At 43.3% G+C, this 15,986-nt stretch overlaps 1 protein-coding gene across 2 annotated transcripts in view; it reads right to left on the minus strand.

The window, feature by feature from the left end:
• Positions 1-5,703: 5,703 nt before the first annotated feature.
• nol4lb (nucleolar protein 4-like b) overlaps positions 5,704-15,986 on the minus strand; it is an 86,460-nt gene continuing 76,177 nt past the window's right edge. For both annotated transcript variants that reach the window (XM_042096925.1, XM_042096924.1), the window contains exons 6-11: positions 15,488-15,939; positions 10,288-10,467; positions 9,830-10,018; positions 9,225-9,344; positions 7,292-7,496; positions 5,704-6,566 (exon numbers count right to left, since the gene is read on the minus strand). In XM_042096925.1, the coding sequence (XP_041952859.1) occupies positions 6,322-6,566; positions 7,292-7,496; positions 9,225-9,344; positions 9,830-10,018; positions 10,288-10,467; positions 15,488-15,939 (1,391 nt within the window). In that variant the 3' untranslated portion in view covers positions 5,704-6,321. The remainder of the gene's footprint in view (positions 6,567-7,291; positions 7,497-9,224; positions 9,345-9,829; positions 10,019-10,287; positions 10,468-15,487; positions 15,940-15,986) is intronic.

Genomic DNA, 15,986 nt, shown 5'->3' on the forward strand with positions numbered 1-15,986 from the left:
CCTGTTATGTCGGCATTTGCTTCTATTGTTGTTTGTGCTATAAAATGTGTGAGGGCATCTCCAAAAAGTTCCACTCTGCTGAAACTTAAGACACAGTACACAGAAATCTGTTTGATATATAGCACACAGTTTTATTAGTATATTTAGCTTTGTGAGGTACAGCTTGGGAGGAAAAAAAGAATTCACAATTTGATGTAATGAAACATTTTTACCAAAGCCGTGACATCACAATGAAGAAAGCTTGATTTCAAATCATTGGATTCTTCAGTAATCAAATTGATATGTTAGGTCAAAGAGCCGCCCATGCTGTTTTGCATTGAAACAAACAGAAATGGAGTTTTTCATCTTTTTTCTCAATCTTTTTTTAAAGTTGTTTCACATATATATTTATCAACACTTGTTTTCTAAAGAATTTAAGTATTCAGCCACATGTACTGGAAAAAATATCCACTGTTAACACAATAAATATAAAAAAAGAATAATTATTTAATATAATTTAAATGGTATCAAAGAGGGAAATGGGGCTTCAATAAGACATTTATACACTAAAAAATGTTCTAATTTTCCTGAGGTTTTATAGTCTGCTGTTTTACAACATGGATTATTTGTATTTAACACTAGAAACCCTGTATGGGTTAGGGTGTGTCAATGGCTTATACATTATTTGAATAGCAGACTCTATGAGTATTGGCGAGTGGTAGGCGCCTGGCTAGTTTAAGGCCACAGCACCCAGGCTATGTTGACTGAGGCAGGAGCGTGTCTACAAGGCAAGGACATCCAGTGGCTCAACCCTGATCAGCTCAAGTCCTCTTCCCATTGTGGTGTCTATGAACCAGGTTTCAGACACATTTAGTCCCATTTCCCTTCAATGAACATGTAATCAGATTTAAATTAAACGACAGACTGGGGTCATCGAGGGAAAGGAGGTGTATGTGACAAACAAAAACAAATCAAAACAAACCTGATAAAAGAAGAGAATTTCAAAAGTCTGTACATGTAAACATCACACTTCCACTGAGTCCAAAATGAAGGGGAATTACAGTTTTTTTTTCTTTTCACATTGGTATTAGTTACAAAGTCAAAGCAGAACCCAGACTGTTGGTTTCTGGTGCAGTAAGATATAACAGGGAAGGAAATCAAAGAAAAAAGAAAACAAAAGTAATCCACAATACCATCAAATGACAAAGACAATGGTCGGAAAATAATTTTGCGACTGGACTTCAGCTATACACTGCCCTTGATAGAAAAATAAAAAGTTACATTTCTTTCTCGGCTGTGTATGTTTTTCTGTTCATCTTTTTGTTTTTGCTGAGCTACACATCTGACCAAAGCAGACCATTAAGAGTGTGTGTTCACTAGCAGGTGTCCCCGACAAGCGTCACTCCTGCATACCCCTCCTGAAATGTCTAGTTGGACAGTCCCTTAATGTGTGTGTGTGTGTGTGTGTGTTTGTTGGCCCTGCCCTCATCAGGGCACAAGATAAGATAAGCTCCACAGCTCCCTGGTGAATTTCCACACCTGTACAGCAAGCACACAGCAATTTGGCTGAGGACACATCCGTCCACAGTTCTCCAACACGCCTCTAGAGGGAGTACTGCTTAACTAATAGTCTATCATTTCATCTTGTTGTGTGGTTTTGATGTAAGTTGGGCCAAAATGCAAATATCCTATTGTGTTACATAACAACACTATAGTCAGGTCAACAACTTTGTGTGGTATAAATGTCCTGTGTGCTTGGAGGAGACTGTCCACCAATGAGCAGCAGGCCTCTGTGACACTGTTCAGGCAGACTGCTAAGAGTTTTGACATCCTGGTTTGGAATGTATATAGGCATACAGAGTAACGTCACTTGTGATGTTGATATTGTACAAAATATCTCTGAAAAGACCACTTACTTGCAATACAAAAAAAGTATTTATAAAATAATAATAATCGTAATAATAACTGTTACACTAATAAAAATAGAAATCATGTTTAAAAAGGTGTCGACAGTGGGGCCAACTATTAGTCCTCCAGAGGTCCTGAAGAGTCAGAAATCTGAGTAAGAATGCTCTGATTATGGCTAAAATACTCTGCGGTCTCCAAGACACACTGTATACTATAGCTGCACACAGAAAGAGGAGTGGAAATCAAACAGTGAAGATACACCTTTCCAAGATTGTCTTCTGCCTAGATTTTTTTTCAATGTTCATTTTGAACAGTTTGTTTTCTTGAAGTAGCTGTCCGTGAAAACGAGAAAACGCGCAAATGGGAAAGGAGGTGCAGGATAGTTCTGAATGGAGTATTTAGCACGAGCCTCTTCACTAAAAAATCTTGCCTCTATCGACCTTTTCTCTGATGATTTTTTTTAAACTGTCGTCCCTTGTCTTTTCTTTTCAAACAAATACACAACTTGTATCTGACTTTTTTCTTTTTAAATTCCTTCTCGGTTAAACTGTAGCAGAGCTTAGTGGCATGTGAGGTTAGAGAAATTCAGCAGCAGCGCTTGACAATGTCATTTCCTTAGTAGGGTGGGGGTGGTAAAGGGTAAGGGGTTGTTGGGGGTGGGGGGGATCCATCCATCACTCTGGGCCAAGCTTGCCTAAAGCACTAGATGAAGAGAAGGCTGCATCCAAAACCACTACCCTATCTCCCCTTGCCCAATCCATCGCTCAACATAACTGACATTACAAGGGCAGTCTCTTGAGGGAAGAGACGGAGAGGGATGGCAAGAGACTGAATGTATGTATGAATACGAGTATATTTGGCTGTGTGTGTGTATTAAGGAAAGTGGGAGACAGACTGTCTGTCGAGTGACACAGAGAGCCTGTATATTTGTGTGTATGTGTGTGTGCGCATGAGTGAGTGAGAGACAGTGTATATGTATGTGTATGTAAGAGAATACAGTGAGACTAGGACACAGAGAATTGGAAAGTGACAGTGTATGTGGGGGATATATTAATCCAGAGCTCATGAATACCACGAGGCTCAGCAGTCTGGAGAACACAGAGCGCATATATAGACGGGGAATATCTCTTAGTCTGATTTGCACGGTAGTAATACGATCTCTGTGCACTAACAAAACCTGCCAAACTCCAGGGACTGCCACCTGATCTGTGTCAAACAGGAATGAGAAATAAGACTCTTATGTTTCTTCTCTCCCTCCCGCCACGCCCAGCTATCTGCCTTACTCTTCCCATGGTGCATTGCAATGCGTAGATGAAAGAGCGACCCAAGGGAGAGCTGGATAATGCTGAAACAGAGCGCTGGATGGAGCCACCACAGGGAAACCAGAGCGAGAGTCAAAAGACACAAGAGAGAGGAGAGATGATTCAGTGGCATCACCGCTCACACACACACCGCTGACACAGGGGACAAGGTAAAGGACCAGGGGAGGGAAGGGGGGGGGGGGGAGAGAACACAGTGAGGTGTAGCCTCAGACTGGTCATTTTTGCATATTTTGTTCATTTTCTTTTGTCATTTTTTTTACCAACAGCATTTTAGAATAGACAGCTCCCACACATTTCGACTGTGTACATTTAACCATTCCACTTTTCATAAATAAAATATATTACATTTTCTCTTCTCAATTCTTCAAAATGTGTTGCCGCGGGCTAAGAAATGACGCACACATAAATAGGATGCCCATGCATGGGGTAAGGATAGGGGTGTTTAACTCTATGGTGCAGGGACACAGTGGGTGCTTGCAATGTCACGGAGCCTCTACACACGTGACTCTGAAGACTACATGAGCTCTCACACATTCAGTCACACTCATATGCGAGTTGTTTTCGACAGAGCCCTAACCTTGGCATGTGGTGACCGCAGGTAAGTGTGATCACACCTGAGCCACCCACCTAGCGTGGGTTAACCCAACTGCCGACGGTCAGGAACGCTATGATTATCAACTGCACGGTCACACTCTATCCCCCTTCAGCAGACTCACACTGGTGTGAGATGGAGAACTCTTCCCTTACTCACTCCACATAAACAGTGACACCAACCATCCACCCTCCCTCCCTCAGCTGCCTGCCACTGGGCTTCTCTGCTGCATGTTCTGTGTGCAAAAGGGAGCAAAAGATAACAGTGATGTGACAGTTAACCCCTACAAGCCCGACTGTCATTGAGAAGAAAAACAAACAAAAAGAGGGGAAACCAGGCATATGAAATGTAAAAAAGAATTGAATCAATAAATTAAAGTTTCCATTTCATTCGCTATAGGTCAAAGATCTGAGTAGCCCTCCTGGAGGCTGAGGTGATGGGTCAAGAGGACTCTCCTGACCCACTGTGGGCCGGAGGTTGGGAAGGGTGGGGGGGTTACGTGTGAACCTTAGGAGCTGAGCTCACTTCAAAGTGTCACAATATTCTCTCTCACAGCAAAGAAATAAGGATAAGCGCACAAGAGAGATAAGAGAGTAAAAGCAAACAGCCCTGTGAAACCAACAGAAGAATGCCAACTCACATTGCAAGCCACGAAAATAGAAATTTCACAGAAAAAAACAACAGTAAAAAAAAGTAGACGGCAGTTTTTTGTCAATTTTTTTCTAAAGTATTTTTTTTCTTTCAAGTCTCCCATCTATCAGTTTTTCTTGCGGATTTTACAGTTTCATCAGTTCTCCTCCCACGTCTGCCTCTTCATGGTCTTGGTCCATGGATTTGGTCTTGAGGTGGTCTGGTTGTGCAGCAGGCTGGCGGTCCTGACTTCTTGAGGTTTCAGGTCTGTGGCAAATTAGAGTCCAGTCCATAGCAGCAACATGGATTAATGGCCATTTTGTTTTTTTAAAAGAAAAGAAAAAAAATTGTTGAGTCAACAGATATAAAGACAAGAGACAGATGACTCTGTCCTCCAAACCCCTCATTACTGAGCAGAGGAGAGCGGAGTGTAAGGGAGGGGAGGCAAAGCAAAAGGTATGAAGCATAGGGAGTTGGGGAAAAAAGCTAGATGCGATGAGCCAAAAGCCAAGGAGAGGACGTGGTGTGTGCCACGCTGAGGACAGAGAGATTTGGCATCCGAGGTGATGGGGCGGTCCGACCCATCCGCTCATGTGGAGAGCCATATGCTGTGCTGGGCCGGCTATGGCAAGTGCAATTGGCTCCTCAAAGAAAAAGTCCAAGTCCCACAGACAACACAAGTCTGAGATGATGGTGGGGCAACGACCGGTTAGGGGAGGGGGGAGGATGGGTGATATCAGGTTACCATGGCGGTGAAGGGGGTGGGGACGTCACAAACTTTCTAGTGGTAGTCAAGTCACTTCAGCTCAAAAAAATGATGCCAATATTTACACATGAAACAACACGGAAACGCTGTTGGACCAAACCCTTCACTTGAATCTCCCGTTTCCCTCACCTGAGCCTCTAAAAGCAGCTCTGGTGAAGTCGGCCAGGAGTCGAGAACACAGAAGACCCGGCAGATCTGAGGTATTTTTTTTTTTTTCAAGGGTGGGTGGGTGGGGGTGTGTTTGAGGTCAGGGTGGTAGCAATGGCATCTCCTTATGCATAAGATAAGCGATCCTCCCCAGGGAGAGAACTGGGAGGGAGAGGGCGAGGTCTGGAGAAGTAGGGGGGAAAGTGCTTTAGGACACTGAGAGCATTATTTACAGCAGGTTCATAAGTCTCTCACTCTTTCCTTTCATTTGCTCACACACGCACACGCTCACATGTGTGCACACACACACACGCACACACTCACAAGAAAAGAAGAAAACAAACAAACAAACAAAAAAATAAACATTAAACAAGGACATTATTTATACTTTCCAGTTAGACAAAGTGTTTTAGTTGATAATGTGAGGAGTCTTTTTGTAAGGGGCTCTCTCTCGAGGAGGGAGGTGAAGAGAGGTGTCTTGTAAATCTCACTGGCGTCATGTATTTAGCATCCTGCTTCAGAGCCCACATCACTCACCCACACGGGTCAGGGGCACAGGTGGGGGGGGGGGGGGGGCTGAGGATTGTTGCCCACTAAATGTTTCTTCCTCTCTCTTTTCTGTTTCTTTCTTTTCAGCCCCCAGTCTCTAGCCATGCTCTCAAGGTAGGCTTATCACTCTTTTCACTCACCACTCCGTTATCTGATTATTTTAGCAGTCAAAATGTATTTTAGGATCGAGGTGGGTGCGTTGAGGTGTTGAGCCCCGGTGTGGAGCGAGAGGCTTGGGAGGAGAGAGAGGTTGAGGAGGAGAGCCAGGTTCTGAGTTGGAGCGAGAGAGAAGCTGCGGGGGCAGTGTGGTAGCGTCACAGAGAGCAATAGAAAAGAGCACGGGGACAGGGAGGAGAGAGAGAGAGAGAGTGAGAGCGAGAGCAAGAAGGGTGGACGGATGAGTGTGTGGGCGCTCCAGCGTCCCTGGATCAGTTCTGCTGCAGGATGAGGTTCTCCAGCTCGTCGGCCGAGCGCAGCAGGAAGGCTGCCGACTCGCGGTAGCCGGCGATCAGCTGCCGCACGGCTGTGATCTCGGTGGGGCTGAGCTGGGCTGATGTGCCTCCGCCTGCCCCGCCGCTGCTGCCGTTGCGCCCATGGGTGTGGGCGTGGCTGTTGGAACTGGATGAGGAGGACGAGCTGGACACCAGCGACTTCATGCTGAGGTCAGTGGGGCCTGGAAGACACAGACAATTGAGACAGGCATATAGTACTTATAGTAAACAAGTTTGTGCCAAAGCCCCTGAAACAATGCAAAGTAAAAACGTATGCAAAAAACATATTCATCTAACACACATAATGTATGCTGAGGTGAGAGAGGCCTTGGAGATACAGACAATAGATACACGTTTAACATTTTTACGTGAGACAATAGTTTGTGCCAAGACCTCTGTAACAATGTACACTAGAAAATTATATAAAAAAAACATTATGTACGCTTCAAATTCATTGCAAAATGCTACTGTAAAGAGTATTGATTGACTAAATGTAGCTCCTTGAAACCTTAATTTCACCAAATTACTTGGAAGCCGTTAACAGAATTTAGTATAGCAAGTACGTACTTTTAAATAATTTAAATAACTTAAATAATAATAAAAAAATCTAAAAGCTTACAGTGTATTTTCAGAACATACTTTTAATTAAAGTGTTTTTTCTGTGACTTCGTGCATTAATTCTGAATTAGCAGAACATTTGAAAATTGTAGCGTGGGTGTAATCTGATTAGATACTATGTAAGACCCACACACACACTATGAACACACACATGTGCAGTGTTTAAGTGGTGTCAAGCTGTTTCGCTATTTTTCTCTTCTCTTTGCTGTGTCTTAAAGGCGTCTCTTTTCATCAGTCCTGTTATAAGAGTCACTTATGATCCTGTCAATCAGCAGATAACGCCCCTCACCATTGCTCTGTGCCGTGCCAGTCGTCAGGGAAACGGGCTGTGGCATGCTGGCGCCCAGTCCGCTGTAGCCACGGTAACTGTAGTTGAGGCCTCCGTTGATGTACAGCTGATCCTGGGAGTACGCCGTGGCAGCCAAAGAGTACGCAGAGTGGGCCAGGGAGGCCGGCTCACGGGTGCTGGGCTTGTCCAGAGCAATGGGCTCCTCCTGACACACACACACACACACACACACGCGCACACACACACACACACACACACATGCACACACACACGCATGCACACACACGTACGCACACACACACGCATGCACACACACGTACGCACACACACAAACAAAAACATTAATCTATAAGATTCAGCACTACACCACCTCACCTCTTTCCCACCTTCACAACTGGGGTGTGCTCTGCACATACCCTCCACTGACGTGTGGTTTCAGTGATAATGTCACTATCAGTCCTTCACCACAGTAAAAACCACATGTCATCTGGCCTTCGGAACAAGGAACACATTTTCACCACATCAGCCCAAAGATTAAATGCGCGCATGCGTATTTGTAACCATATATAAATAAATGGCTACAGACCTGCAGGCTGTATAGCTCTGCAAAACTGTGGAGACAACCGCTGACATGTTACAGTCTTTCCCACTCTTGTGGCACATTATTTAGATGTTAGTTGCCACATTTCTTAGATGCTTAGATGTTTACACGTCCTTACTGAATGGTGTGAATGACATAACATAATCACATTACCACATTACATTGTGAGTGTTAATCAAGCCTATCAATCAAACCTAATGATTCTCTGTTAAAAAACATAGAATTCGGACCTTGTGACAGGCACAGATCCAAGCCCATGGATTATATTTATTATGCTGTGCAGAGAACTGGAAGAAATATCTGCAAGCTACAAAATTGAATTTCAAAGTAAAAAGGTTTGTTGGCTTAGAAGTTAAATAGAATCTTTGTGGTCAAACCTGGGACACATCAATCCGTCTTATCTATATCTGACTACTATCCTGACATATTTACTGTATATATAGAGAGTACTGTAATTACTGGGATAACAAACAAGCCTAAATAAATAAATACATATATACATGAATGACATTAACTTAGTGGACAAAATACCACAAAATAGGTAAGGATAGCCTGCAAAACCTTTAGACAGACAAAAAAACATTATATACCAGGGCCCATGCAAATTCTGATTCCAAATTCCAAACAGTTCTGTCAAACCAGTTTAGTTTTGCCACTGGCCAACTGTCTACACTCTCTAAATGGGCAAACAGAGTCCATCAAAATGGTTTTATGTGTAGACTGCGACAAAGTGGCACAAGATACCCTGCTGTTGCCCCTGTCTGCCACAAGACACACTGGCATCCAGCCCAGTGTCACTGGCATGCACTCTCCTCCCGCCTACAGACTACAACACACACTCCTACTGTATACATATGCACACACTGCAAAAAATTATATCTTACCAAGTGTTATAATCTTAGTATAGTCTATTGTCTTTAGTATTGTCTTTAGTATTAAGATACTTACTTTAAGCTTTCTTGTAAGATTAGTTGGCTTAAAATAAGTCAAAATCTTAAACTAAGATAAATTTACTTGTTTTTATGTCTTAATTTAAGAAGATTTTGACTTATTTTAAGCCAAATAATCTTATAAGAAAGCTCAAAGTAAGTATTTTTATACTAAAAACAATACTAACTAGATTTTTTTTTATCTTAATATAAGACCAAGAACACTTGGTTATAAGATAAGATATCATTTTTTGCAGTGCAGATATAATATAGGACACAGCAATGATGACAAGCAGTGATCATACAGAGTGAGAGAGAGAGAGAGAGAGAGAGAGAGAGAGAGAGAGAGAGAGAGAGAGAGAGAGAGAGAGAGAGAGAGAGAGAGAGAGAGAGAGAGACTCACATGTGCCTGGTAGACGTCCATGCGCATCCTCTTGGCGGCCTTGCGTGATTCACTCTCGCAGGCGGCAGCCAGGATGTTCTCCGCCATGGCAGAGGTGAGGTGAGGTGGCGTCGGTCGAGTCTGGAGAAAACAAACAACAATAAATAAACACTACGCTATGGGTGTTTGCAGTAGTCTACCAGTCTTTTTTTTTTTTACGATTCGGCCTCTTGTCCACATTACCCTGGTATTTTCGAGCTCTGGAAACGGAAAGATTTGAAAACACTGGCGACCCAGTTTCATTTGAAAATGCAGGCTTCGCGTATTCGTGTGGACGCGGGAATCAGAAACATGCTTCATTTTATTCCCTCCACCTGACCTGTAACTCAGAGTGGCTCCATAAAGCACTGTGAGCACAGTGAGGGGCTTCACTCCAGCACCAGGGACAGAGAGACTTTCTCAAACAAAACATGGAGGGCGTCCGATTATAAATAATTTATAATGTCTAGTTTTAGTGCAAGTCACTGTGAACACACACACACACACACACACACACACACACACACACACACACACACACACACACACACACACACACACACACATACACACACAGGCCCACATACCTCCATGCCGTTCTTCTTCATGCGGCGGCAGGACTTGAGGTAGGTACGTATGCGTTTGCGAGCGCGCTCCTGAAACTCAGGAAACTGGCGGCAGCACGACTCGATGATGGCCTGGATCTTCTCCTTTGGCTGCTTGGAGATGGGCACCATTCGGTCCAGATTTTCATCCACAAAGAGACGCACAAACATCTGCCAGGGACAGGCGTTGGATGAGACGGGAAGGAGATTCATATGGAAACACAGACATAAGTAAAGATAAAGATAGGACAGAGAGAGACAGGTAGGAAAAAGAAAGAGCAAAAAGTAGAAAGGGAAAAAAAGGGAAATATGGCAAAGATATGGGGGTAAGCGGTAAGAGCAGTAAAGACATGTAGAGGGGAGATAAGGGATTCAGCAGGTGTAGCATTTGATGGCGCAGATAACAGCTACAGAGGGAATATGGCAGATGAGTGTCTTACATTGAAGGCCTTTAACCGCTCTGGGTCCACTCCCTCAGTGTCGTTGATCTTATCGCTGTCGTCATGGTCATCATGGTCATCGTCATCGTCGTCGGCTGCCTGTGCACGGCCCATGGTGAGGTCCTCTGGACAGATCTCCATCTTCACAGAGTCATAGCTACCTGAGCTGTATTGAGGAGACTGCACACACACAAGCACACACACACACACACACACACACACACACAAACACACACAAACACACACAAACACACACACACACACACAAACAAGCACAGACACACACACACCCAAAACAGAGATGCAAAATTACCAACAAAAGCAGACACAAAAAAAACACAAAACACAAAAACACTGTGGGGAAGAGGGAGCACATAAAGTAAGGTAAGCTTTTCTGAGCACCACGTCATGCCCCCAGAGAACAATGACAGCAAGGCCATTCAGAGAAGCGGCCACCAATGGAGACGGGCATGAAAATATTATATAAGAAATCCTAATGAAACAATTCATCCATCCCTATTCGCCAGCCTTTAAATAAAGCCTAACATCATGTCCGCTTTTTCCAAGGTCTACGTGCATTGTAAGCTGCAGGATCTGCTCGTCTTGCATCACCACTCAATGGCCAGTGGCCAATGGTCGTGTTTGTATGTATGTACAGGTGAAAGAAGGATGTAAGAAAAAAAAGACTATCTGGCTGCACAACTCTCCATTCACTGGCTATTCTGCAACGATTCCAAATTTCTCAAGAATGTCCCATTCAGGTCCTCTTTTCTTCCAGGCTCATCCTTTTAGAACTCTCCATCCATTCTCTATTCTAAGAGAACAAAAAGGCTAGGAGGAGGTATATAAAGAGTCGGTCTTTTATGCTGATCAGCAAGTAAGCTGTGTATGTGTGTGTGTGTGCTTGTGTGTGTGTGTTTGTGTGTGTGTGTGTGCTTGTGTGTGTGTGCTTGTGTGCGTTTATGTTTATGTGTATGTGTGTGTGTGTGCCTACATGTGTGTGCATGTATCTTTATGTGTGTGTTTGCGTGTGTTCATGAGTGTGTGTGTGTGTGTGCACCCTTGAGACCAACATACTAAAAACATGTGGTCCTCCTAGGCCCTACGGTTCTCAAGATATTCACAGAAAACTGTGTCTCCGCTCTACCCTCCTTTCAGGGGGTCCTGACTTGATTGCATTGATATAGCCCGGTTAAAACCAGACCCTTCTCAGTCGTAACTGAGAGTGGGTCTGGGGAAGGTTGTTTCACAGCCCATTTCCAAAGGGCGTTCCCAAACGGACGCCGATCAAAATGCCTCGGACACAATAGGAGAGGCCAAAAAACAATCAGAGCAACGAAAGAGACAGAGTGACAGAAACACACATTTGCAACACTTTCTGGTTGTAGGAAGAAGCAGGAAGAATTAACCACTTTTTAATTAAACGTAGGCTAATTTACAAAGACATCGTGCCACACTAAAAGCTAATATTTTGTCACTATTACATCTGCCCTCTGTCAAACACAATTGCATTTTCAGTTCTGAACAAAACCGTTCACGTTCAAACAAGTATTTTGTTTCATTCGTCCTTTCTGGCTGACCGGGACATTTAAAAAAAAAAAACGCAGCTTCTTCAACAGGGTGCGCTATCGTCATCGTGTAAAGCCCGCCTCAAGGGTTCTGATTGGTGCCTCGATCTAGGAAAATTGGAAATGGGCTAGAATGGGTCTTGGCCAGACGGACTTTCAGAGCGAATCTCGAATTTGCCGGAAGTACGTCTGGGTTTTTCCCAGGCTAGCATTGATATGGAATGGTGATTAACTTTTTTTTACCAGATCTACTTCGTAGCCACCCTACCAGACAATCAGAAAAGATTATTTCTTCTCTCTGGGTGATAAATTGTATTATATCACTATAATGACATTTGCTGTCGATATAATCACTTTCCTACATACTTTAATTGAGTGTTAAACTTCCTAAAGACTTCAAGGTATACTTCTCAAAGATATTTATTTAGTGTCAGAATCAAGAAGGCATCTATCATAATAATATTTATGTTTTAACGGAAGCAAGAATCAGCTATTTTCAGATTTTTTTTGAATGAGCACAAGTAAGCAATTATCTACAGGTTGAATTAAAATTAATTATGTGGTAAATTTAAAAGACTAATGTATAGCCAAGCAGCCTCAAGGGATGATGATGCATATCCATGCGAACCAGGCCTGCTGTATGTAATCTAATAGACTCACCCAGCATCGAACAAATGGTGCACATTATTTTTGTGGACAATACGGTAAACTAATTAGTGCTGCCACTAACTACTAATTTTCTAATGACTAATCTTTAGAATCTAAACAACTATTTTTTTTTAAATAAATCAAGTGTTTGTTATTTCGTTGTGTCCATTTTATGTTGAACTCAACTGAAGGGCCAAAACATAAAATATATATTAGCCTACTTTTGTTAGAAGCTCATTAAGTAAACTGTTCAAAAACAGTATTAACAATCTAAGCATAAGTATCTGCATTTCCATTAGGCTAATCTGTGAGAAGATTTTACCCAACCCAAAACTTAATTGCAACAGAGATCATTTTTGAAAATCATCTGAACATTGTCAAAATTAGCATCATTTATGCATCTAGGTCAAAGGCCAAAAATTGTACTGGCAGTTTTACTGAACTTATTGTGCATGTGATATATGCAAATTAGGTCAGTTTTTTCCATAAAAGGATGAAACTTGGTACACTTGTACAGTTTGGAGCTCTGAACATTTTCAGATATAAATCCATTATAAAAAACCCTAATGGTCACCAAGGCAACCAGGGCCGCATACAGTTTTGAAAATACCGAGGTCCAAAAACCGAGGACCCCCATACAGTAAGCACAAACAATTGCACTAATGGACATTAAGTAGAGAGGGTGAAGGAAATGGGAGGTTGGCTATGGCCTTTGTGAGGACCACCAAGTACCACTAATAACTGTTATTATACAATGTCCATGTACCAAGTTGCAGGAACAAAAGAACCAATTTTGACCTCATGCTGAGATGGTTGGAGAATGTCAGCAAAAGTGCTTTGAATGGCAGGCATCGAAAAGCAGTTGCTGCAGTAGTCTTTGACTTGTATTATTATGACTGCCACACTAACAAAGTGGCGGTCAAATAGGTTTAGTCAGAGTTTGTTTTTTCTTCCAGATATTTTATTTGTTTATTTTTTCTTCAGTAAATTTCTGTCAACCACTCCCGGGACACTTTGATCTTTCATCCACCGCCGCACCGGGACCCCCAAAAGGAGGTAGGCCGGACACAGTTTTCTGTGAATATCTGGAGAACCATAGGGCCTAGGATGACCAACTTTTCGTATGTTGGTCTCAAGGGGCCATGTCAACCCATCCCATATCCACTCATTTGAGGTATAGCACCACCTAGTTAAAAATGAAAAAGCAAAAATGAGGTGTAATCGCAGGTGTCTATACACATAAACACACACACACACACACACACACACAAACAGTAGCCTACACATGCACGCACATGCATGCACATATTTATTCATTTGACAGCCTACAGCTATCGAATGGCAACGGATTATAGCATATGCAACTGAAAGACGCTGTACATGCGACTGTAACTGTGTGTGACAAATAAATCCCTGTTGATCATTACAAGCACATGAGGTAGGCTATTTGATTCAGTTGTCGTTCATGTCATTCCACTACAATAGTGATCAATAGGCTACTCATGTAAAGAAGCAATCAACACATCAAAGAAAAACGTCTACTTTTCTAAAGTCATCTAAGGGCCCATCCACACGATGCTGATTTTCTTTGAAAACCAGTAAAGTTTTTTTTTAATCGGTCAGGGGTGGGCAAACTACGGCCCGCGGACCGGATCCGGCCCGCTAAGCACTTTAATCAGGCCCGCCGAGCATTTAATTAAGTTATCAGGCTGCTTGCTATTTTTGCAATAGAGACAATGTTGGTTAGCTTTACTGCAAACTACTTTTCACTCTTGTTACAGAACGTTTACAATGTCAATGTCAAAAAATCATGTTACATAGAGATGATACTTTTTGTTATCTCCTTTGCAGCAGATCTAACTTGAACGTTATGCTACTCCATTTAATTGGGAATGCGGAGAGAGAGCGGCAGGTTCCAGCTGGCTTGTCATTGTTGATAATTGATATGTCCTTATAAGAAACTTTTAAAAGGAAATCATGAACGCAACAGTAGTTCCTGTGAGAATCTGTGAGAGGGCACATCCATAGGCACAGCACTAGCCATATATGTTTGAGTGGAGCTGGCAAAAGTTCATTGGGAACTAAATGTGAATTGTGCTTAAAGTGACAGTGCACCATTTATGAATTAGCATCAAAGTAGCAGTATTCTTGCTAAAAAAATTACACCCAATGTGGCCCTTGAGCCAAAAAGTTTCCCCACCCCTGGTTGCGTCCACACGACCTGGCATTTTAGGAGGCCGTGACCGTTCTTTTTTGAAACCAGGTTCCAAAGTGGGAAGTTATTCAAGAGTGAACCTGATGAAGCATTGGCGAAATGCGTCGTTCACTGAAAAATAAACCAGCAAAGAAAATCCACCAGTGTGCGGTGATTCTTCACTTTCTTTTAATCTTTTTGGTGACTGCACCTCACCAGCACCTGGAAGGCTGTGCAAAGGAACTTTATCCTTTTTTTGTGGGAAGTTATTATGTTGGTGGGTGTTACAGTGACATCATGTTTGACATCACATAACCATTTTTATAAGGACCAACTAAGTACAAAGTACTATGCTATATTTCAAATACATATCTAAATACAACCCCTGCTTTGAGGTAGGCAAAGAAGTGCATGCCTATGCACAGACCTGTCACTCATTAACCAATCACTGAAACGAGCTTGTGTAAGAGACTTGATGTCGGCCATAGCAAAAAAAAGTTTGCTTCTCCTTACTATGTTTGTGAATAGGATTGAGGAGAAAACTTGTAGTGTACTCTTAGTGGTAAAATAAAATGCTTTGAATACAGGCCCTGGTTTACAAGATTTTTGTTCAAAGCAGAACCAGCACTGTGAGAGAGAAATGATGATATCAATTTACCATTCAATTGTACATTCTATTCTATTCTACAAACAAAACAATCATGCCGTTTCTCAGCATGTCTTTGCACACTTTTGTTGAGAATTCCCCATGAATTCAAAAGGCAGCTGTGTGGTTGATGCTTGCATTCACCTTGTTGCCGCAGTCTCTGATGTCTCTGTCGAGGCGCAGGTCGGCGGGAAGTGGCAGCGGGATGCCTGCGGCAGCGTACTTGCCAGGGTACTTGCGACGCAGTTCCTCCATGGCGGAGTCCAGCGGGTAGGCGGGCCCCAGCAGGGCTCCGGGGGCCAGACGCTCGCTTAGTGTCACCCCGTGCGACTGCTGCTCACGCTCCTCCAGCGAGGACGCTGACGATGACGTGGTGCTGAAGTCCAGGGGAGGCGCCACCGGTGGTGGACCGGACGTGCCGTTGCCGTTCACGGCTTGGCCCCCAAAGGCCCTGCCCGAGGAGCCTGCTGCCGTCACAATGCAGAGAGCGGAGGTGGAGCCCGCTCGGCTGTTGGGGGCCGGACCCACCACTAACGAGGAGGGAGGAGTGACAGCCAGAGGCCCGTTCCCACTGCCACTCTCAGACGAGGAGTCATCTGGTTGGAGGAGAGGAGAGGAGAGAAAAGGAGGGAAGGAGAAATGC

Source organism: Alosa sapidissima, chromosome 7 (assembly GCF_018492685.1).
Source record: "Alosa sapidissima isolate fAloSap1 chromosome 7, fAloSap1.pri, whole genome shotgun sequence".
Lineage (NCBI taxonomy): Eukaryota > Metazoa > Chordata > Actinopteri > Clupeiformes > Clupeidae > Alosa > Alosa sapidissima.